At 38.6% G+C, this 22,541-nt stretch overlaps 1 protein-coding gene across 3 annotated transcripts in view; it reads right to left on the bottom strand.

Moving 5' to 3' along the window:
• The window catches only part of SPHKAP (SPHK1 interactor, AKAP domain containing), a 72,689-nt gene that overhangs the window by 33,428 nt on the left and 16,720 nt on the right, over nucleotides 1–22,541 (bottom strand). For all 3 annotated transcript variants that reach the window (XM_069864641.1, XM_069864640.1, XM_069864642.1), the window contains exons 2-3: nucleotides 19,854–19,956; nucleotides 13,521–13,631 (exon numbers count right to left, since the gene is read on the bottom strand). In XM_069864641.1, coding sequence (XP_069720742.1) covers nucleotides 13,521–13,631; nucleotides 19,854–19,956 — 214 coding nt within the window. The remainder of the gene's footprint in view (nucleotides 1–13,520; nucleotides 13,632–19,853; nucleotides 19,957–22,541) is intronic.

The raw sequence follows: 22,541 nt of genomic DNA, 5'->3' as shown, positions 1-22,541 counted from the left end.
AATTCCAGGGTAGCTCTGCCCCAGCTGTTAGGTTAGAAATAGGTAGAGGTCTCAAGCAGCAACATTACTTGGAAAAAGAAGAAACATTATACATTCTTGTGCTTATGAAGTGGTCGGGAAAACAGCTGATTTTCTGATTGTCTATGCGATTGCTGGGGTTAGAAAAGCCTGCTTACCTGTGTATTAACATTTCAAGGCTAAATTTGAAAATGTCTACAGATTGTCACATGGAGACCTAGAGCATATGTACTCAAAAGCTGTCTTGATTGCAAATGAAGCACACAGAATGGTAGGTTTGTGTGTTGTATCAAGCACATCAGATACCAGATCACGCAAACTGTAGAGGAGTCACAAGAAGAACACTAACAGGGTAGAAGCACTGGTTCCTCCTTTTCCCAGTGTCAGCACTGGTGGCAACACAGTCTGTCTCCTTATCAAAGCTACTCACTCCCCAGCCTTCTTTGTTCTTCTCACCTGCATCCCACAGACCATCAGGGCTTGGAAAAGCTGAACCCAATGCTCAACTTGTGCTGATGGAGTCTGTTGCTGTGGGAAGTTGTTTGACATGGCTCTGTCAAAACACCGGACTCCTCTGTCTTTCTATTTAAGCCTCTCAGAGCCATAGGGGGAGGCTCGATTGCCAAATGTGTCCCTGAAAGGAGTGGGTCTGTGCACCCGTCTGCTTTTCCATAAGTAGGGGTTTACTTTCATGCTGCCCTCTCTTCCTCTCTGCCTATTTTTAGAGGACTGCTTTGTGTTTATTACCTTAAAAAAATGTCTTCTATGATACCGTCATCTTGGATCCCACAAATTTTTTGAAAATGAAATCATGAATCACCTAACAGGCTTGCAGAATGTGTTGTTCAGTCACGTTAGAGAGTTTCAAGTCAGTTAATTTGACATCTTAAATATATGCTCTCAAAACCCTAAATGCCACTGCATAATTAGAGAGAAAACCTTAAATGAACTTTGAAATTTCCTCCCCCACCCTTTTCTTCTTTATTTGTTCTCCTTTTTTGAATTTGCTCTTTCAATGCTCTCAGTTGAGTCTGAAATTATTTATGTTGGTAAACAGGCAACCAGAAACCGTAATTATGCTTCTTTACTGAGGCAGGAGGTAGCCACCACATCAGAATTATCAAAACCATCTGTAATACTTGTGTGTAAGGCAAAAGTACCTGTACTTCTGCACGCTCACTCATTCTTACAAACTCTGTATTCCTGGAGCCAGACCACACAGCTGCTGAAATCATGGATGTTTTTCTACTAAGTTAAATAGCAGCAGACAGAAATAAAGATCTTGCTGTCCATGAGTCACTTGGATTAAGTTTACCATTATCATTTTTAAGCTCTGCAGCTTAGAAATTGAGTTGTTCATTCTACGTACTTATTTGTATATGTGGCTGGAGGAAAAATATCTGAACAACACTCTAAAGCAAGAACCTCCTCGCTTTCAATTTCTCATATCTGAAACAATGAAACTGGAAATTAAAAGGAATTTCTAGTCCTAATGTTCTTCCCCATGTTTTTCTAAGCTTCTACTAGGATAACATCTGCTTTCTTCACAGCCTTCCTAAACCTGTAGATCCAGAGCAGTGATGCAAATGGACTATGAGGCTCCATGATGTTCTTTCTGTGGCATTATCTCTAAGTTGGGCTCATATGGCCTCAAGCTCCGCCAGGGGAGGTTTAGGCTGGACATTAGGAAAAAATTCTTCACAGAAAGGGTCATTGGGCACTGGCAGAGGCTGCCCAGGGAGGTGGTTGAGTCACCTTCCCTGGAGGTGTTTAAGGCACGGCTGGACGAGGCGCTAAGGGGCATGGTTTAGTGTTTGATAGGAATGGTTGGACTCGGTGATCCGGTGGGTCTCTTCCAACCTGGTTATTCTATGATTCTATGATTCTATATTCCAGAATGGGGCCTGGAAGCTCTTACAGTGATGACTAGAGTCAGGGCTTTTATAGCTTCCTGTTTCTTTGCAGAAGAGCAAAGAGATGAGAAATCCTGGTATCCAGCTGATGATATGATTGGATTGGATTGGATTGGATTGGATTGGATTGGATTGGATTGGATCTTTTTTGAAAAGGAGCTAGAAACCTCAACCTGAGCCAGTTTCCTGCAATACTATCAGAAGTGGTGTTTTAGGTAATTTCAGTTATACCATGTAGTTTGATTCCTGATTGTTCTCTAATTTATGCTGATACTTGGAGAAGGCAAATATCCCTACAAAACTGAAACCTCTGTTCCCACTTTTGCTTACACTGGTAACTTTTTCTTCATGTAGTTAGGAAAAAAAACCTGTCATGTGGTAACACAATGATGGTAAAATGGATGTTATTTGGACAACTGTAGTGAATCTTTCAGCTCAAAGGGCACATGAACATGCACTTCGCCTGTACAAGGTCCTGAGTTCTGCAGAGGAAAATATCTATGGCAAAACACTCAACTACAACTAGGTGCAACTTACAGTGGAATGATAAGAGCACAAAGCTATGGCAGAACTTCCAACCTTAGTGCATTCTTCAAGTTCTCTCTTTTACTGTCAGCGGGCATGTGTGTTTGTCTGTGTAATAAACAACCACTCATTTTACTTCACAGAAGCTCTACTGCTGCAGCCAGCAGCTGACTGAACTGGAACAGAGGCGATTAGATGAGCTGCCTGGGGGCAGGCGGTCTTTGCACTCACTCCGGCCCACTCACAAATTTCTCAGCTATTTAATGATATAACTGTGCAGTCACACACACCCCAGTGAAGAGGAAATGAGGCTTATCAAAGGTAGAAGTGTGTACAAGTGACTTTCTTGTGCATACAGTTTCATAATGCCTAACATGATCTTCATTCAGCTTTCTTCTCCTTGTACACTGTGCTGCTTTAAAATGCCTTCATGTGAGGCTTGTGACACCTCCATTATAAAGCATGTAAAGGAAAAGACACTTTCCTAGTTTCTGGGAGAAAGAGAGATCCCAACTGTTCACAAACTGCTAGTGGAGATCTGTAGAATGTCAGGGAATATTGTATAGAGTATTGTCTCACTGGTTTGTTTGCTTGTTTGTTTTGTCATTGCTATTATTTAGCCTCTTAATGCTCCACCTCTGAGTAGCTTGGGAAGCAGGCAGGATTATTTTGTTTCCTGCCTTGCTATTAAATTCGTGTGCTGTCATGGGATGGAACAATGTAATTGTGTAATTCCCAAGAGTTTCCCTTCCCTGAACAGAGAGCTAAATGCCTACTGAATAAGGATGTGTTATAAGAATTGACATATCCTTTTTGTAGAGATCTGAGATATTTCCTAAGAAATAAGGAAATTGAAAATTACCATCTGTTGCTTTTATGTTGCAGTTATTTGCTTTTAGATTACAATTTCCTTTCCCCCAGTGACTAAATTTTGGTGACTTAATTTCACTGCTGTTGGCTCTCATTATTTCCTTTTGGAGTCATTAAAAGTTAAAACTAACATCTATAGCTCAAATTTTTGGTAGATAGGAAAGTGAAAATGGTATGAGCGATGTAGTGCTCTCTTCCACACATGGTAAAACTTGATCCTTTACATTTATATGGTTAAAGAGGATCTTGTGTTGGAATATGTCTTATATGAGGTGTTTGGAATAGCCTGATGGTGACTCAGAATAAAAAAGCATCTTCTGGAAGACAGAGCTAATTATCCATTAATATTTTGATTCAACGCTTGTCTCGCATTGATTTCCATGCTTGCCAAAATGATTCTGGCAGAGGAACCAGCTGTGAAATGCAGAAATAAAAACATTAGTTTGGAAGTTCTAAACATGCCACGTAGCTGCTTGAAAAAGGCGAAGACAAACGGAAGTATGAAGCAGCAGCATTACACAGGTGGCAGAATTTGCAGGTGAGAACCCCAGAGCTTGAAGAAGCTCAGGCATACCTTCTGCACTTTAATCTAAATAACTCGAAAGGCTTTTCATGACAGATACCCCTCAGCTCTCATCAAAGTGAGATCAGGCTACTGCAAATCATCTTTGATCCTTGTCAAAGTAGGACCACTCTACTGACAGCTTCTCTGCCCAGAACTTCAACAGGATGCAGGGTAGGTTGGGAAAATGTCAACTTGAAGCCAGGTCTGGGCCTTCTTGCTGTTGTACAATCCTTCATATGATTAGAGAGTGACAATTACCCTCTCTAGCTGTGAATGGCAAAAGTCTTTTTCCCATTCTTGCCCTGTATTTTCATTTGGATGGCCACAAAAATCAGATTCTATGTAAAAATCACTTTTCTGAGATGCACAACTGCTAACATGCAGCTAAAGTTTCCAAAGACTCTCCTTGCAAGCCCTAATGGAGCATTTTGAAAACTTAGTATATACTGTCTTCAGTGAAACACCCAAGTTCACCTAAATAAGGTCCTGACATGACTTTCTTGTGTCTCCCCAGCCCACCCACAATTCTTTTTTAGGTACACACTGTATGTTGCAGGAGGATGTATTTATACTACTCTCCTTCCAGCATTTTTAGTGGCAATTTACCAGAAATGTCATTGCAATTACTCTTCATTAAGGTGCATATCTCAAATTGGTGGATTTACGGGTCTTGATATTTTAGAGACTATCCTTATTTTAATGGCCGGAATGCATTAATGAATCATCCCAAATCATTTTTTCATAATTTGTTTCTTCAAAAATGGCTGTGAATACTTTCTTCCCATCAAGGCTTATTCCTTTGGGTTTGATGTAATTAACTGTCACTTATGACTTAAAGAAAATATGCCAATAAATATTTATGTCACATGCACCATCTGCTTTCTCCAGTGCCCTGTACACTTAATGTTTAACAAATTTCTATAAGCCTCACACTGCAATTCATGTTAGAGGGAGCCTGTGGTTATAACAGCAGCAAGCAGTTATAGATGTCCACTCTGGAGCTAGCACAAGAATCCTGTCTCTTGATAAAGCAGAATATGGAGGCTCAGAGACTATGCAAGTGTGAAATGCTGGAGGGGATACGGCTGCAATACCTCGCCTGATCCTCCCAGTGTTTATTTAGAGCTTTGTCAGAGTAAGGCTAAGTATCGGGTTCTCTTAAATACAGATAAGAAAACACTGCTGTCCGACAGAATCACAGAGGGACAGGAAAGTAGATGGCAGATCTAGACAGACAGTTAAAGAGTGTCCAAGTCTAAAGCTTCAAGGAAAGAGAAGAAAATCTATTGTCAGTCTTCCTCGCCCCAAAATTCATGAGGCAACTTTTGGCTGCTATATAAAATACATGTGATACTGAAAATGTGGGAATACAATCCTTTAAAGGCAGATTTCATTTCTGCCTTAACATTAGCTCATATGTGAAGATGTATTTTTCAGAGCCAAGCACATACAAGAGCAAAAAGAGAAACACATTTTACAGATGATACAAGTAATCATTTCAGCAGTCTTTTAAACTGGTGCTTGGTCTGCCGTCACTGGGCACCATAAGGCAGGGTGTAATTGGTGAAGAGGAGGATTTCTTATTTCTCTGTGTAGCTGAAAGAGGGACCCTGTAGAAGGTACTATTCCTTGCCACAGCAGCATGAACACCCACACACGCCTGCAGAAAGACTAAGTCTCAATGCCACAATTTAGCCTGCAGCTGTTGATTCCTGCTCCTTGTCAGGATGTAATTAAGGTATCGTCAGGCTGAGTAGAAAGACGGAACTTAAAACTAAAAATACCTCAGTATATATAGCTTAGATCTGGAAAGAAATGGATGGATTTTGATTTCTGAAAGAGACAATGCTGTTCCTGAAGGTGGTCGAGTAATTGCTGACAGAAAGATAAAAAACACTGTTGTAATTTCCTGTCTATATGACATAGTGCCGAGGATGTGCATGCAACCTTGTGAGAGAAGGCAAGCATCTTAGCATGTAAGGCTGTTTTACACAGACACGTTTAATAGGAAATCTAAGTCTTCATTCAAACGCAATAATACAAACAAGTTGTTTCAGCTCTGTATGGTCACTATTGAGGAACACCGGTATGGTTTTTATTTAAAAGAAAAAAAACCAATGAACAAACCCCACACGCTTTGTTAGCAAGTTACCTGGAAGTAATTCTAGTACTACAAGACTGATGTAAAATATAAATCCATATATTTGTACCTAAGCATCTAAAGATATGTAGCACCAAATCTTTGAAAAGACTTCAGTGAAGAAATGAATGAAAACCACTCATAATCTACTTTAATTCAACTGAAAGCTGCTCTCTGGTTTTTTCCCTCAGAATATACCTTGCCAAGGATTTTCCCTTTCTGCATATGTTATCATTCAGTTTGAATTAATTCATGTGAGCTGCTTCCTGGATGGTTTTGTTCCACCACTTGAGTGAGCGCTGGCATTTGTCTGACAATACGGTGAGATGATTCAAGGAATTGAATTGGCCGGAAAAACTAATTTCTTAATTTCATAGTTATTTTTCTCTCTGAAATGACTTACTGCATATTTGTACAAAGACTAGTGCAGTAAAAAAGATGAAGTAGGGGCTGGAGGAGGAGGTAAGGCCACAGAATCCCTAATTTGACCAGCTCAAATTGGCATATAATGGCATCCACAACCTCCTCCTGAACCTGTTTAAAAGCCTGATGGCTAAACTGCAGTGAAATTGATAATGCTTAGGAACTTGTTCAGGACAGTGAAGCTATGCAGACAATTCTGAAAGTCCAGCTGTTATGATGGCAAAATGACATTCTTCACTATCTCAGTAAATGGAGAGATCATAGGCAACATGATCCATAAGTACCTCACCTCTTTTCTTTCTTAACAATGTATTTTCTTTCTCACCAAGGAACAGCCTTGTTACTCATCACTAACATAAGCATTGCTTCCTTTCCTTGAGATGCTGTCTGTCTCCAAGATCGGGTACGTTCTCCTGCATTTAGTACTCAACTAATGAGGTAACAACCCCAAACGGCAGTTCTTCCTCCTGTGCTGTGGATGGATTACAGTTCTTCCCTACAGCCTAAGCCCACCCAGTTGCTGGTTACTGTCTCCACCATCCCCACCTCCCCAGTTGCGTTGTCACCCATTCTCCTTTGTGCTACCACCAGCAGTCATCAGACCACTTGGAGAAAAAGTGCAAATGGCAGGTGGTCAGAACAAAGCAGCCAACAATTAAATGAGAATGTACTTTAACAAGACTGAATTTGACAGAAGTTTGGGCTGCTGTCCTTCTACCTTCCGTCTTCTCTGGTGATCGTGTTCCTGCTCCCTTGGACTGGATCTAACCAATATACAACTGCATATGTCTATGCATACAGCCTACATTCTATGTCTACTTGTATGGACTATTCTGGTGTGAGCATTTATGTTGCTACAGAGCAGGAGTACTTGCAAGTGGAAACGTTGCTGGACCATTTCAAGAATGTTTCAAACCTTTAAACCCCCTATTGAAACTGTGAGCTTTATTTTAAAGTGAGCTTTAGAGCCCTTGGCGCATCTTGATGTTTTATAAAGTGGTATCTTGTTATTCTAAAATAATAAATAAGCATTGTTTTTTAATGCTTTTTTTTAATTAAAAAGCAAGTATTTCTGCCTTCCATATCTATAACTGCTATTGAATGGTGTAAATTTTGTTTCCACTTCTCCAGAATACTTGACAAAAAGTTTGCAGCATTTCTGCCAAAGTCTAGAAATCCCATTACCCCTCACATAGAGGCACAGTGCTTGGGAAAGGTGGATTTTCATAGATCAAGTGATTCCTGTGTGGAGCAGGAAGGCCTGCTTCCCAGCTTCTGTGCTGGGACAAGAAGGCCATATGAAGAGGGAAAGGGCATGTTGTCACATTTTATGGGGAGATTATTGGAGCCTGGGGTCATTTTGAGAGAAAATCTTTTTTCGATGCAAATATAATTTCTAATGGCTTTTCTCTCTTTTGCTGGTCTAGAGTGTGAAAGTTGAGAGAAGTTCTGGATAATTTACTGCTGTGATTTATGCATATTGAGGTGAATGAATGCCAAAAGTCTTCCAGGACTATACCACCACTTTTGTTTTGTTTTGTATTCTACTTTTTTTCTAAGGAGCTCTTTTCATTAAGAGTTCCTAAAAGACAATTAAGATGCACCTTTAGCAGCACAGCAATACCACCAATGCTGATCAGGGAATGTAGTGATAGGATGAGGAGGAATGGCTTTAAATTGCAAGAGGGAAGATTTAGATTAGACATTAGAAAGAAATTGTTCATGATGAGAGTGGTGAGGCACTGGAACAGGTTGCCTGGGGAAGTCGTGGCTGCCCCATCCCTGGAGTTGTTTGAGGCCAGGTTGGATGGGGCTTTGAGCAGCCTGGGCCAGTGAGGTGTCCCTGTCCATGCCATGGGGGTGGAATTGGGTGATCTTTAAGGTCCCTTCCAATCCAAACCATTCTATGATTCTTACTCTACAGGCACTGAGAATAGAAATGTCAAACTACTAAGAATTTTCATAAATGGCTTTTCTGTGTGCAAGATTAAGACTTTGTACTTTAGGAGACTTCAGTGCTAGAAAAAAATGATAAATCATCTAATTAAGGAAGAAATTACATTTCTTAACTTGTACTAACATAAACCAACCACAAATGTTCAGCGCTGGTAATGAAATAATCTTGACCTTTGGAGTGAAAGCATCTATTTGTTGTTTCTTTTCATATAAGGTTTGTTTAAAAGCATGTCCAAAGCAGGGAACATTTGATGTAAGTACAGAGAAAGACAGCTGGCAATAATGGAGTGGACCAAGGTATATAAGTTTGTGTGATACTACATTTATTTTATGAGGTCTTTTCATGGGGTAATTAGAAAGTCACATTATAGATATTTTAATTACATTTTTAAGTCACTACGTGCAGCTTATGAATGATTATGCCTTATGAATCCATGTATTTTATTCTATTAGGTGGGTTTTGATTAAGTTCTCATTCACTGGAAAGGAACAAAATAACCTTTCCATAATTAAACTACCTTTAAAATGGATATTACTTAATTATGATATTAGCATGAAACTATGTATTCCAATCTGCAGCAGTAAGCTGCTGCTAAGCACTTTCATTGATAATTGAACTAAGTTTAATGTTTAGTAATTTCTCAAATATTCACTGAAGAAGAAAAGAAACACTTAAAATATCAGTGTAGAAGAAGTTGTTCTTTGAGGGAGTTTAACCTTTTTAAGCAGACAGCATGGCAAAATCAGATACAGTCGTCTGAAATAAGGATGACATGTTTTATTCCAATACAGAAATGGAAATAAACAGTGCTACTACCTAGGATTTACTTTCACTCTCTCCCACTGGGCCTTCACTTCAAGCACAGAGAAATCTCTTTCAGCTGCCCCTTCATGACCCGCCTCTGTGGGAAGCCTCCCTAGAAAGCCCTAATAACCTAAGACAGTTAGCCCTGTCCCCCTGGGTACCTAATCTGGTTTCCTAAATGTAAACCCTGAAAACTGGACAAAAATACTATATACAGAAATTAGAAAAAGAAAGTTAGGACAAGACATATCTTTCAAACACTGTTTGCATCATACTTACTCATTATACTAACACCTCTTTTCAAAGACAACTCACTAACATACTCTCTCAGTTGGCATAAAAATGGAGAACTGGCACCATATCTTGCTATTACTTCTCCCTATGATTTCTATTGTTCATCCTTGCAGATGACCAGAAACACTGGATTAAATATGGACATACTAGGATTTCTTCTGTTATGATAGGGTACCAGAATTAGAAATAATAATTTTCAGAGCTTAGGACAAGCACTCCAAGTTAAGCAAATATGAAATACTCTTCCTCTAACACAATTTATTATATTCATATCATGTTGGCTATGTTAACCAGTTTTGAAATGAAAGGACTATTATACATACCAAAATGCGTATTCTGTTTAAAAAAATTCTCTCTTTGAAAAAGTAGTCTGCTATAACTGAGTTAAATATTTAGTGTTTTAATAAATCAATGGTAGTGTACTCAGTGAGCATATGTAGGACAGCCATGGCTCTATTTTTACTTGTACTAACTGTGCTAATCAGTAATAGGACATAATGAATATAACATTTATGAAAGCTATGTTCATATGCTCTCGTTGCGTTTATAGTTACACTAAGATTAGAGCCCTTATAACTAAACATGAACTCTTCCAAATGAAAACTGAACACAATAGCTAAATGTATTACCACCTATCTTTGGGAAAAGCAGCTGTTAATGATACAGTACATTTGAGATTTCTTTTATCCTTCTGCAAACCTAATGAAAACTTTCAGAAGCAGTTTGATTAAAACATCTCTGGCACTGCTGGTAACAGGAATTTCTAACATCTTTGATATGAAAGAGAAGACAGAACATATTTTCTGCTAAGGGCAGTCTGGTTTGCTTGCTAATTGAGAAGCTGGGGAAGCTATTCCATGTTCATATCCTTCTGCCCACCTCATTCCTGCAGCTTCTGTTTGTTTAGTATCAGTCATTGGAAACGATTCAGAACGAAGTCCTTCGCAGGTTTTGAGTATGATACTGAACTAATGCTTATTCCTTGCACAGTGGTTAAGTATTCCCTGCTCCCTGGTTTGTTCATGTACTGTGCACAGCCATAAGAAGCACCCACGTATCTAAGGTGGGGAGAGCAATTCTGAAAAAAAAAATGTGCTTACACTCAGATTCATATATCAAGTTTGATGATTAATGTCAAAACTTTCTGATCTACTGCTTGTATTTACATAAGTTGTGCAAACAGGTTGCCCAGAAAAGTTGCGGATGCCCCCTCCCTGGAGGCATTCAAGACCAGGCTGGACGGAGCTTTGAGCTATCCGATCCCCCCATGGCAGGGGGTTGGAATTGGATGATCTCTAAGGTCCCTTCCAACCAAAATTATTCTATGATTCTATGAAAATTCTGCACTGTACTACCAGGCAGAATAAATCAATCAGTAATATGACAAAGCCCTTCAATTATAACAGTTTAGAGTCACTATTTAAAAGCAACTCAAAAGCATAACCTCTAGGGACAGACCAAGAACTAAGCTTCCAGAACACAAAATACCTTCTCTCTTGATGTGAACAATGATATTCCAAAATAATATTTAACATCTTAGCTTCTAAATGAATGCTTCCTATAGCCGATACTTTAATTTCACTCAATATATTGTTGTCCATTCCACTTCAGTATTGTTAATAGAAAATTCTTACAATATAATCTGTTTTCTTCTATAATGACAAATGTAGATAGAAGAATTATTAGGTACTAAAACTTTGCTCTGAAAATTGATAAAAAACCTTTTTGTGTGTGGGTAGAGTTGATACTGTGTTCAGAAAACCATACAGGGAAAGCAGACAAGGATGACTTGGCAGACTTTGTTTTAAGGCATATCCTAATGTTCCTCCGATGTAAGAAAGGGGTCAGAGTCTTGTAGCTGAGGATGATATTAGGAACTGTGGGGCAGTTCTGTATCCTGGAGTCTCATGGAGCGTTTTTGCCCACTCTGCCTACAAGTAAAACTACACCATCATACTACAGTAACACAAGCTGGTTTTTGGTAAAAACTTTGTCTTTGGCTTTTCTTTGACAAAAAGGAGATTTAAGAGAAAATTAGCACCTTGCAGGGAAAATTGTGGGCATTCAGCTCATGTGAGATTTGGGTCTCTGACTTGATGAAACCCCTTATCTCTGAATCTCTTTTTGGGATTATAATAAAAGTCATTTCAGTACTTCTGGTTCTTCTCTCACATCTGCAAAACAGTACGAGTAATGTTCATTTTCCCTACAAGGTGATGACCAGGGCTGGATAAAACCTGATCTGTGCTTTTAAGAGGAAAAGTGTGTATCAAGCAGCTATATTGAGTTGTTTTAAATCAAATCAGAGTATAGTTTTGCTTTAATAAGCTATCTTTTCTCAGTAGCTCCATCCTATCACAGATAGATATAATTTCCTATAAGATTCAAAGACATCAACAATAAAGTCAAAGCTCGATACATCAAAAACCAAGTCATAATTCATTTTTATATTATTTACTTGGAGTAATCATTTCCTCTGAGACAATAAGCCTCTTTTTCAGGATACAAAATACTAAACAGGAAAACCAAATGACTGTAGTAAAATTGGGGTTTTTTTTGCATTAGCAGCAATCCTTTCTTATATCAAACAAGGATATCACTGATTACCTACCAGATGACCTTATTCTGGTTAAGAATGTATTGAGGATGCTGTTCAAGTGACAGCATCTCAGCTACAATTGAACAATGTTTGTAATTCCTAATACTGTGACCCTTTTGTTTGGGAGAACACATGCAGAATGCTCAAAGAACAGTTAACTGCTGTCTGTCCACTTTTGGGAGTCTAGGAAATCAGTAACACTAAACATAACTCCTTAATATCCCCTTCCTTGTATTACCCAGCATAATATACACAGGAGCCTGTTTTTTCCCTTATACCTTGTATGTTTGCTTATTAGCACGCTTAGTTTCTGTATTTTTGGTGGAAACTGATAGTCCAGTGGACAGCACAACAGTGAATTCAGCCCTGTAACCTTTGACCATATTCCTAAATTTTTCCTGCTGCAATTAGACTGTTGTATCACCCCTGCTGTTCTCAAGCATCCTGCATCACCCCTAGGCAAGACACAAGGCCTCCAGTCATCGCCACCATGGGATGAAGGTTCAATTTCTTGACAGCAGGCTTCTGGGTTCACCAGCTAGAGCTGAAATATCCATGTACTTAAGAGAAACCCAGCTGACTCCACAAGAGCCCTTAGCTAGTTCTTAAGTTGTGTGTGGCACAAGCAATTCTGGAAACCTCTTGCATGAGAGAAAACTGCTCTTTTCTAAAGCCCTTGTTGACTCACTGAGGCCAGGGAGAAGCAAACAAATGAGATTTCAATTAAGGATCTCCTCGAGTCCTTCATCAAATAAAAAACTGCTACAATCATAGCAATGTAATTCCATCCAGTTTCATGTGGATAGGCTGTAAAGCAACAAAACAACTCCTATTTCTTCATGTATGCTCTTAACCAAAAGCTGCTCTTAATTGCATTATAACACACAACAGTGAGATATAAATTTCATTTCAAATGTAAAATAATTCTGCTTGAGTTCTTCAGCAGCTTCTCCTCATCTAATATGGAAAGACTTTTCTCTTTAATTGTATCTCTATGCCTTCAAGAACATTGAGCAGCCTTTTAAACATCTGCTCTTTCCAACCTGCCACTTAACAAGTTATGGTTTGGAATAATTTTCTCTTTCCCTTATATTTCTCTCTTGTCAGTTGCAGATTATGAACCTAAAAAATAAAATAGAGAGGACCACAGATTCTGAAGGTTAAATGTAGGAAAACCTCTGCAACAATATTTATTAATGTATTCTGTATAGAAATCTGTGAACATTTTTGCTTTGTACATTTGCTTTTAACAGAAAACTGGAAATTACAGAAACTACAGATTGATTGCTGTCATTTCAGTGTTGGTTAGTCAGTGACTTTTTAAATTGAACATGTACTGTGGTCATCCCCACACCCTACCCAAATAGCGCTCAATGGACTCTTCCCCAGAGGAGATTACAGTAAATACTTACTGAGGCACAGTTGCTTTCTGACTTGTCTTCCAGAAAGCCAATTTGGCATGGTGTCCTCTGATTCTGCAGCCAGTAGTCTGTTGATTCTAGCAGACTGTTACTGCAGAGAATCTGTTAAAACAGTTAAAAATAGTTAAAATAATTAAAATGTCTATTCACTCCTATTGTGCTTTAGGGGCCTGAACTCTATTTTTATAAAGGAAAAAGTAGATTTCCTTGTCTAAGGAAATATTACCTACAAAATTTTGTGGGGTCAGGACTGGGACCCTTGTTCCTTTTGGACCCATCGAGTTAATGCACCTTAAAGGAAGTGATTTATATACCCCCTAAAGTAATAGCTTATTTTCTTTCAGAACAGAAAGTCCTTGGGAGATACTTGAAGGAGATGCTTCAACACAACATTTTTATTTGAAAATCTTGCTCGGAGTTTTGTTCTGTGTTCAAGTGATAAACATAGATGTTGGGGAAACTAATTATTTAATTATACCAGAGTGCACAAACTTGCACCCTTTATGAGTTACTGTATCTCTCTCCACAATAGATCAGTACCATTCATTCTGCCAGCAGGCTCATTTCTGGGATTGCCTAGGCTACAAACTCTTTCATCTTAAAACACATTTTTCTGCTTTCTGAGAAGCTAAAGTACTTAAGGCCTGCTGGAATGAGTACTGAGCTCAGTCAGTACCCTGAGACCAAACTTTGCGTTTGATGTCTCTGTGTTGGCTCAGTCCTGCAGCTTATGCCACAAGCTTTGCTCAAACAAAACCAAAATGGGGCTACAGATATTTGTAGACTATAAAGAGGCAAAGCCTAAACAAAGTCAATGTTTAGGTTGAACTGAATTCCTTACTTTCTGCTTTTGTACTAATATTCTACCATGAAAAAGATGGACCTTTAGTATTATTAAAACAACTGGTAAATATCAGGAAAAGAATAGCTGCAACAATGATGCTACTTACAGAACATTTTATATGGGTTATCATATTCACCAGGCAGCAATATTAAGCAGCATATTTGTGAAACGGAGGTATATTTTATTTGTATTTCTCATAATTCTTGCATTACATGGAAATAGGCTGTACTCTAGCTCTTTAGCCTTTTATTTTAATAACAATTTTTTGAAATATAAATTTGTTGTTCTACCTGGAAAAAAAATCTATTCACAGTACTTTCCTTTACCTTAGTGCATGTTTTGCACTGACACATCTTTGTCCTGCTTCAGGAACACATGGTTTGTAAGCCTAGATCCCTTCCCTAGGAAGAGAAGTGAGATGAGGCCTCCTCATTTCCCAGGGAAGATAAATGACGGTGGAAAGATGAGTTGGTCAGTTGACACAACTTTCTTACACTCCGAGGCAATTCAGAAATAAGCTTATTACCACCCACAAACTAACACCCACTCTAATTTTTATCTTTCTAGCAGAAAGCCAGTTAGATAGTTAATACTGGGCTATTCTATATTGATTTCTGAATAAAAGTCAGCATAAGATGGATGAGGAGGTAACGGGGAATGCCACAGTCCCTAAGTTTGGCCAGCTTTAATGCCTTTCTTTGGTGCCCTCCACACAGGCTTTGCACCTTGGCTGTGGTTATTCCTCAGTACTCCATCTCTGCTATGGTATTTCTTCCAAAGAGCTGCTGAATAGAAATTTAGGGTTCACAAAGTACTCAGAAGAATCACTGTACCCAAAGACTTTGTTCTGCGAATGACAAAGGCTCATGAATGCTTCACATCAACGCCAGTCTCTTCTTAGGGGCTGCCAGCTAATCTTGTTTACCAGTTGAATGACTCTGCACTCAATAAATTTTATAACCTCCTCTCTCAGAGCAAAAAGATTCCTGCCACCGTTAACTCTGAGACTAGATGGGGAAAATAAATTTTTTCATATCACAAAGAAACAATTTTTGTTAGTGTTATAAACTGTTCTTTTTTTAAAAAAAAAAATGTTTTCAAATGTGGAAATACTGAACTATTTTAAACTGATTGGTAAAATCTAGAATCAAGCACTCTTTTCCTCTTTGCCAAAAGTTACCATCCCCTGAGGCTTTTATGAAGACCTAAAGAACTGAACATATGTGCACACACACAGCCCTCCACATTTATACATTATTTCAGATTTCATCTGATTTTAGACCCTCTCATTGATGTTCCAGTTACCTTTTAAGACATAATTTTGCTCAAATTGCTTTTGCTGTAACAAGCAGTTTCATTTCCTTAAAAATCACAGCAGATTTCTCTTCAGCCTTAATCATTTTAGATCTTTCTTTCCTAAAACTCAGACAGTTTCTGAGAAACCAAAATAGGCAGGAACTATGCAGAAACAAGCTTCAGAAATCCTTGGTACTACTGCTCTTTGTCTCATAAGGACTTGGTGTGCACACCCAACATTTCAGAACAGCTAGGTCATAGCAAACGTACATTGTAAATAAAAAAAAAAAAAAAAATCCACGAAATGAGCTTGCCAGTTCAAACCTCATCTTGATTTCCTCCTGTGGGATTTTACATGACCCTTGGTAGCTCTATCTTTCTCTCAGAGGATATTTTTGTCAGGAAGTAAATACTTTTAAAGCACCAACAGAAGAAATAGCTCTCCTGAACAAATGTTTCAGTCAGGTCAGGTCATAATTGCCAAGCTTGGGTCACTCCAAGATGGTTTATAAGTTGCAAGGCTTTATAGTACTTTTAAATTTTGTATGCAGCTGTTCATAATAGTCAAGGGTAGGAAGTATAATGTGGAAGTTTTAGGCAGCATGTGATTATTAAGTAACCCCAAGGAGATGAACAACAGTAGGATGAGGTTTTTCTTGGGCCAGGTTCTGCTTTCAGGTGTGAGTAAGTAATTCTGCACATGCACTTGAGAATGCAGCCAGAAATGTGAAGAATGGTGCAACAGGGATAATATTTTTACTGCTGGAGGCTGGAGAAAATAATTTGCAGCAATTTGGATTTGAAGAAGACAGGTGAGAAAAGCAAACCCAGATATACTTGAGTTCACATAGCAGAAGCTGACAGAGGTCAGCAATTTAAGGAATATAGGTTGGACCAAAGTCATCAGGAAAACCCTTGGAAATTACTCAGAGAAGACAGCGTTGTAGAAAGGGAGGCATGAAAGTTCATCCAGGAGAGGCCTTCTTGCATATCATCAGGTTTTAGACATATCTGAATGGTGTTCAGGAGATGGAAGGTGACATTTGAGTAAGCAGTACCAGCAATGACTGGATGAGTCTAAACTCTGCCTTATGAAGCGCAAGTTTCTGCATCAGGACCTTTACAGAAATGTTATTACTCAGAACCGTCCCACAGTGCTGATCACGCTAAGGTTACACACAACTGCTGTGCAAAAATGCATATATAGAAGCTGTGTGAGCTTCTGGCCCCCCTTTTTTTGGTAAAAGACAGCAATATTATCACAGTCAAAGAGAAATATCCAGTAAGAGTGAATGTAATACTTCTTACAGCATCTTGCTATTGTAAGGCAGGTCTCCCTGCTAACTAGGTGCGAGTGTTTATTATATAAAGTAGGAGTTCGCATATGTATTAAATCTTGCTGGGATATTAATGGTTTTAAAGGAATATACTAAAGTCCTTATAGTAAAATAATGTGTGACTGCAATGACCAAAAGTGTATAAGATGCAGGAGCTGGCGTAAATTAACAGGGCTAATTAATTAACCTAGTGCAATGTGAGAATTGGTATTCCTCAGGGATATAAATCTATCAATACATTCTGATTGCTATTTTTGCATTTAAGCATATTTTTGAACTATACCAAAGGATAAGAAAACCTAAACCTGTATTACTTCAGCTGTCAGTCAGCATCCTTGCTTTACATAGCCTGCACTTTTAGGGCAAACAGTATCACTTGCCAAAATTTCTTATCTAATTGAGGCAATTCTGGGCCAGTCCCATTGTCATACAGTGTTAGCAGTTCCACTGAATTCAGCAAGGTTGTTTCTGATTTGCAATGGCACAATTGAAAGCAGAACTTGATTCATTGACCATACTTACGTGTAACATCTGCACAGACTATACTGCTGTATATCTGGTTCAGAGCAGGATCATCACACTCGGAAAATAATTCAGGATGAATTTGCATCATACACTAAATGTGAAATCAGCAGTAATTCATGGTTCTAAAAAAAAAGTTTTCCACTCTCATCTAGAGACCCAGCCGTCAGCATTACTCAGTGTGTTGTGAATCAATGAACTAAATCAGCCTCTAGCAGAGCGTGGATTAGAAAAGTCACTCCTTCCCAGAGGAAAATATTGCATATGAGTTTAGTGTAACAGCTTCTTGCTCCCTAATTTAGATCATAAGACATTAAAATACAGTAAATATCTATAACTGAGACAACATTAAAAAGGCTCTGCTCCACAAATGAAACATCTGCGTCTTCGTGGCTGATCATCTTAATTGCTTTGGTTAATTACTTCTCATCAAAAAAGATATGAAAGTGGGTCATACAGAATAAGATGAGATATCAAGGGGCACATCTTCTGCATTCATTCAGATCGGCCTGCGTAGTAACAGGCCACGTCTCATATGATTCCTGACAGGAGCCATTCATGCCCAATACAATTATTCAAACCTGCAAGTCAATTCTTTCCTTGCAGCAGGAACCCATAGTGTTCCACCCCATCACCAATTACACATCTAACTTAAAAAATGCTGTAACTAACAGAGGCTAAAGGAGAACGTAATGGCATATTTTTAGTAATTTTGTATCCTTTTGCTCACAAAAAAAAAAAAAGAATGGTAACATGTTTTGGGACAAGGCTGTAAAGAAGCCAAAAATATCCTGCAGTTTGTCAGAAGTGTTGGCAGAAGAGAATCACTTCTTTTGGTGTGCTGACAATCATAGAATTGACTTCTGTTACAAAGAAAAGTTCCAATGTAAGGGATCAGACAGGTGACATGGCTCCAAGCCATGTGGTAAAGGCTTGCCTTCAAAAGAGCAGTGTTTCTGAAGGTGACCAAGCTGGGAGCATTTGTAAACATAGTGGTGGCACTTCTCAGTGCTGTGCCACTGCCCTTCAGTCTTACATAAAATAGAAAACCCTAGGACAGTTTAAGATGTTCTCCTAGACAATGGATTTTCTGCCTATACAAAGATTCCAGTTACAGTCAGCAGTATTTTTTAAAAAAACAGGTATTATTTTGCAAACAAATAACCCCTTTGATCAAATGAAATATTGACACTCTTAGTCTTTTAGCCATTCTGGGATGAGCTGGAGAAGCCCATTCCCAGAATAACACAACAGTGTATTGAGTTCTTTTTTATATCAATGATTTTATATTTAACAGAATTTCTGCAGACAGACAACACTAGCCTCTCTTCTCCCTCCCTCCCCCTCCCCCTCCCCTGGAATGGTATTCAAAGTGAGGAAAGTAACTTTTTTTGTTCTACATGTTTTATCTTTCTCTCTCTGTGCTTGCATATATAAGTATATATTGATGTTATTTTGAAAAACAAAATACAAAAGAAAAGCGTCGTTATTATTTGTGGAAGGAAAAGAAAAAAATAAGAATTATGGGAAAACTGAATGAACTATAGCGCTTCTGTGTTAGAGCAAATGCTTTCTCATCAGCTTTAGACTTATGCCTGTGGGAGACAGTAAAGCTCTGGGCTATTGCAAAGTGAGAGATAAGAGATGGCCTGCCCTCCTCAGCAGGTCTTTGGTGTAGTAACCCCTTCCCTTGGACTGTATGGCCATAATCTGACTTCACCTATGTATTCTCAGTTATACAGAGATTATCTACATGCTTAAAGTAACATTAGTCATATTTGACTCCTCCTAATGACATACATACGCACACACGCATTGCATTCCTTTCCCCTGCCCCATCCTCTAAATTAAATAACTACATATAAATCCTTTTTGAGGCAACAAAACCAGTAATGGTCAATCTATACTACCTCCTGGGTTGCTGAAACTCTTCCAGGCAGATACTAGGGAAGGCAGAAAAGTGGTATCATGAAGTACCCTCGATTTTTTTGACCTGAGAGAAGCAAAGCTCTAGAACCTCAGGCTCAGTCCCAGAAACTTGTCACTTAACTGAAGAGTAGTCCTGAAGGTATTCACGCTGTGCAGTGCTTATGTTTCATATTGTCAGCTAATGAGCAAAAATAGAAATGTATAGGGGGAGACAAGTATATACCAGGCAGACAATACCACAAGATACCATAACAGCAACCAGAATTTCTCTCTATCAGTCCTTCTCTTTTATAGGCATCAATTAAATTTTTATTCCCCAATAAAGACAAAAGCTAAAAAGCAAAACTATAACCTGGGATATATCCACCTTGAATAAAACATAATCTTAGAAGTTACCTTCTTACATGCTGTGACAGAACTTCCCAAACTGCTTGCCGAACCGTCTGCGCTGCTGCCTTGGTGCTCTGGGACTTCATGCATCAGTGGAGATTCAAAGTTGCTGAAGAACAAAAAAGAAACAAACACCCTAAAACCTCTCCACTGACTCATAGATCGCAAATGGTACCAAAATACAGTTCAGTAAAGAGACGCAACTTAACTTAGTTTACAAGAAGTTGTCTATACTCTCCTTGCTGGTGCTGCTAATCTCTTTGTTACCTTAATTTTCCCATTTTGGAAGACTCCTGAGCTACATACTGTGGACATAAAATAGCAGATCAATGTTTTCAGACTACTACAGGATAGCATGTACCTGCCTACAACCATACTCGTTTATCTTGAATGACACTGTAAAAAGTGGTACTAGCTTATTTTTATAAGCAGGCAACTTGGAGCAGCAAATGAAATACTTGCTGCATTAATTCATCTTGGTAGGCAAAATAACTATTTGCTACATTTTTACTTGCCTGGATAGAAGTTAAGGCATAGTGATTAAAATGTAAAAAAAAACACAGCAGGAGTGGTTAAATTCAGTAATCTAAATGGCTGTCGTACACAACAGAACTGTATTTACCTTGGGACTGTGCAGAAGTGAAACAGAAAATTATAAAAACAATTCCCCTCATCCAAGTTACTCGCGTGCAGAGCACACAACACCTGAAACACTTCTTTTTTTAATAGTTCAGGCCAGTCTTGTACAATCTCCCTCCACTTAATAACCAAATTCTCGTAAGTTTAGTGAAGGTCCTCCCTCTGGACATGATGTGCTTGCAATTAAAGAGCAGAGAGTGCTAAAGGACGGTTTCTCCAGGAATGCACTAGAGAAAGGGTAGCCTAGGCGATCAAGTTCTGCTTCCCATACTTCAGTCTCTAGTACGCTTTGAATTTATTGCAAGACACCTGTGAGAAGATGTGGAACATGTTGTGATAGCCCATAACAAGTGACCAGATTACCACAGCTTAACTAATACTCTTTAATCATTTCCAGTGTGATAGCAGACCATGTGCAATATCCTGGTGTGCTCAGTTAAAAACTAAAATGCGTTTTCATAAGTCACCTTCACTGGAGCTTAAGCCTATGTATTAGGAGGAAGCTACTTTCACTTTTTGCCCACAGTTAAACATCAATAAGGCAACCTTTCTCTCAAAGACTCCTGTATGTGTATTTCACTTGATGCTGCTTAAGGCCAGGTATGAGGATATCCATACCATAATGTTGTCAAGAAGAATTTTGCTGCTGTGTGTGGTGCTGTTCTATAATTATTAACAAAGAAGTACCTATATGTGCTGGAATTGGAAGAGTGAATGAAAATTATAAAACTAACTTAGCGCTTATTAATTCCTGACTGGGAGGAAGCTTCATGAATTATATGGGAGGACTGAACATACAGAGTGAGAGCAGTAAGTTAACTGACTTCACTTGAAAAGCATGACATCACTCAATACTCTTTGAGATACTAGCATCATTTGTGTATAGAAAAGACATTTTTCTGTTTACAAAATTCGGCTCCATTGCTTAGATTATGTAGACAAACAGTAACAACTCTGGCCAGTAATTTCTCTGGCATTTGACAAAGCAAAATAGCATTTTATAGGCCTTATACCAAGCTCTGTAACAGAATAAGGGACACTAAACAGATGAAGTCATTCTAGTTTTATGTCTTCATTAAAAATAAGAACCTCCTATTCAGAGGATCAAATACTATATAAGTTAAGTACCCTTCCTGATAAGATCATGTTTAGATGCAGGCTCTGTACTAGGCAGACCTCTGTACTCCCAAGCACTGCCTCTTCTTATAAGATGCATCACTTCTGCAATCTAATAGTAAATTACAAATCAAGCCTGACCTGCAGGTTGAACAACAAGTCCCATTCGTTTTCTCCTGCTCTTCACTGAGAGGACGACTGAATGGCTTTGCCGCTGCTTTACCCTACAGTGAGTTGTTATGCTGATAAAAACTATTTGCTCTCAGTTACAGTGTGTGCAGGGAACTGAACTTCTAGTGCACACATTGAGTCTGAAAGTAGCAAGATGATAGTGTGACCACTAAATGAAGGCCTATTCAGACCTTCATTAAACAGTATAAATAGAATAGTATATTAAAGCATAGCTGGAAAATATAGTTGAGGAGTCAGGTTCTGGAGTATTAACAATTTTTTGCTGTCTCTAGATCATACCTCCAGCAAGGGGTACTACATTACGTGTTCTATACAGAAGTAAAGTTGTTGTCTTAGTCACATGGAAAGCAAAGAGATTTTACAGATCTTCTTAATCCTTTAAAATCTGTGTTGTTTCAACTTTTCATTTGTAAATATAGAAATGCTTGATAAAACTACAAGATGAGCGAAATAGATGTAGAATGCCATTAAATGTTTTGAATGAGAACGGGCTCCATCTCAGACTGAAGTTCAGACAGGCAACAACTGCCTTTGGTGTCACTAAAACCTGGTAAACCTTAATTCTCTTGTCACCTATCTCAGTTCTCAGAGCTGTTTCACCTCCAACTGATTACGTAAAGTGCAGTAAAATCAGCAACTGTGTTTCACAACATATTTAGGAGTACCTGTAACAGAGCTTCTTTTTGTCTTAGGGTTCACATTTCCTGTGCTTTAACTGTAGAGCAGAACCCTTATTCTCATGCTGCA

This window comes from Phaenicophaeus curvirostris, chromosome 10 (genome assembly GCF_032191515.1).
Source record: "Phaenicophaeus curvirostris isolate KB17595 chromosome 10, BPBGC_Pcur_1.0, whole genome shotgun sequence".
Classification (NCBI taxonomy): Eukaryota; Metazoa; Chordata; class Aves; order Cuculiformes; family Cuculidae; genus Phaenicophaeus; species Phaenicophaeus curvirostris.
The sequence above is the reverse complement of the archived record's forward strand: the minus strand, read 5'-3'. Positions and strand labels throughout refer to the sequence as shown.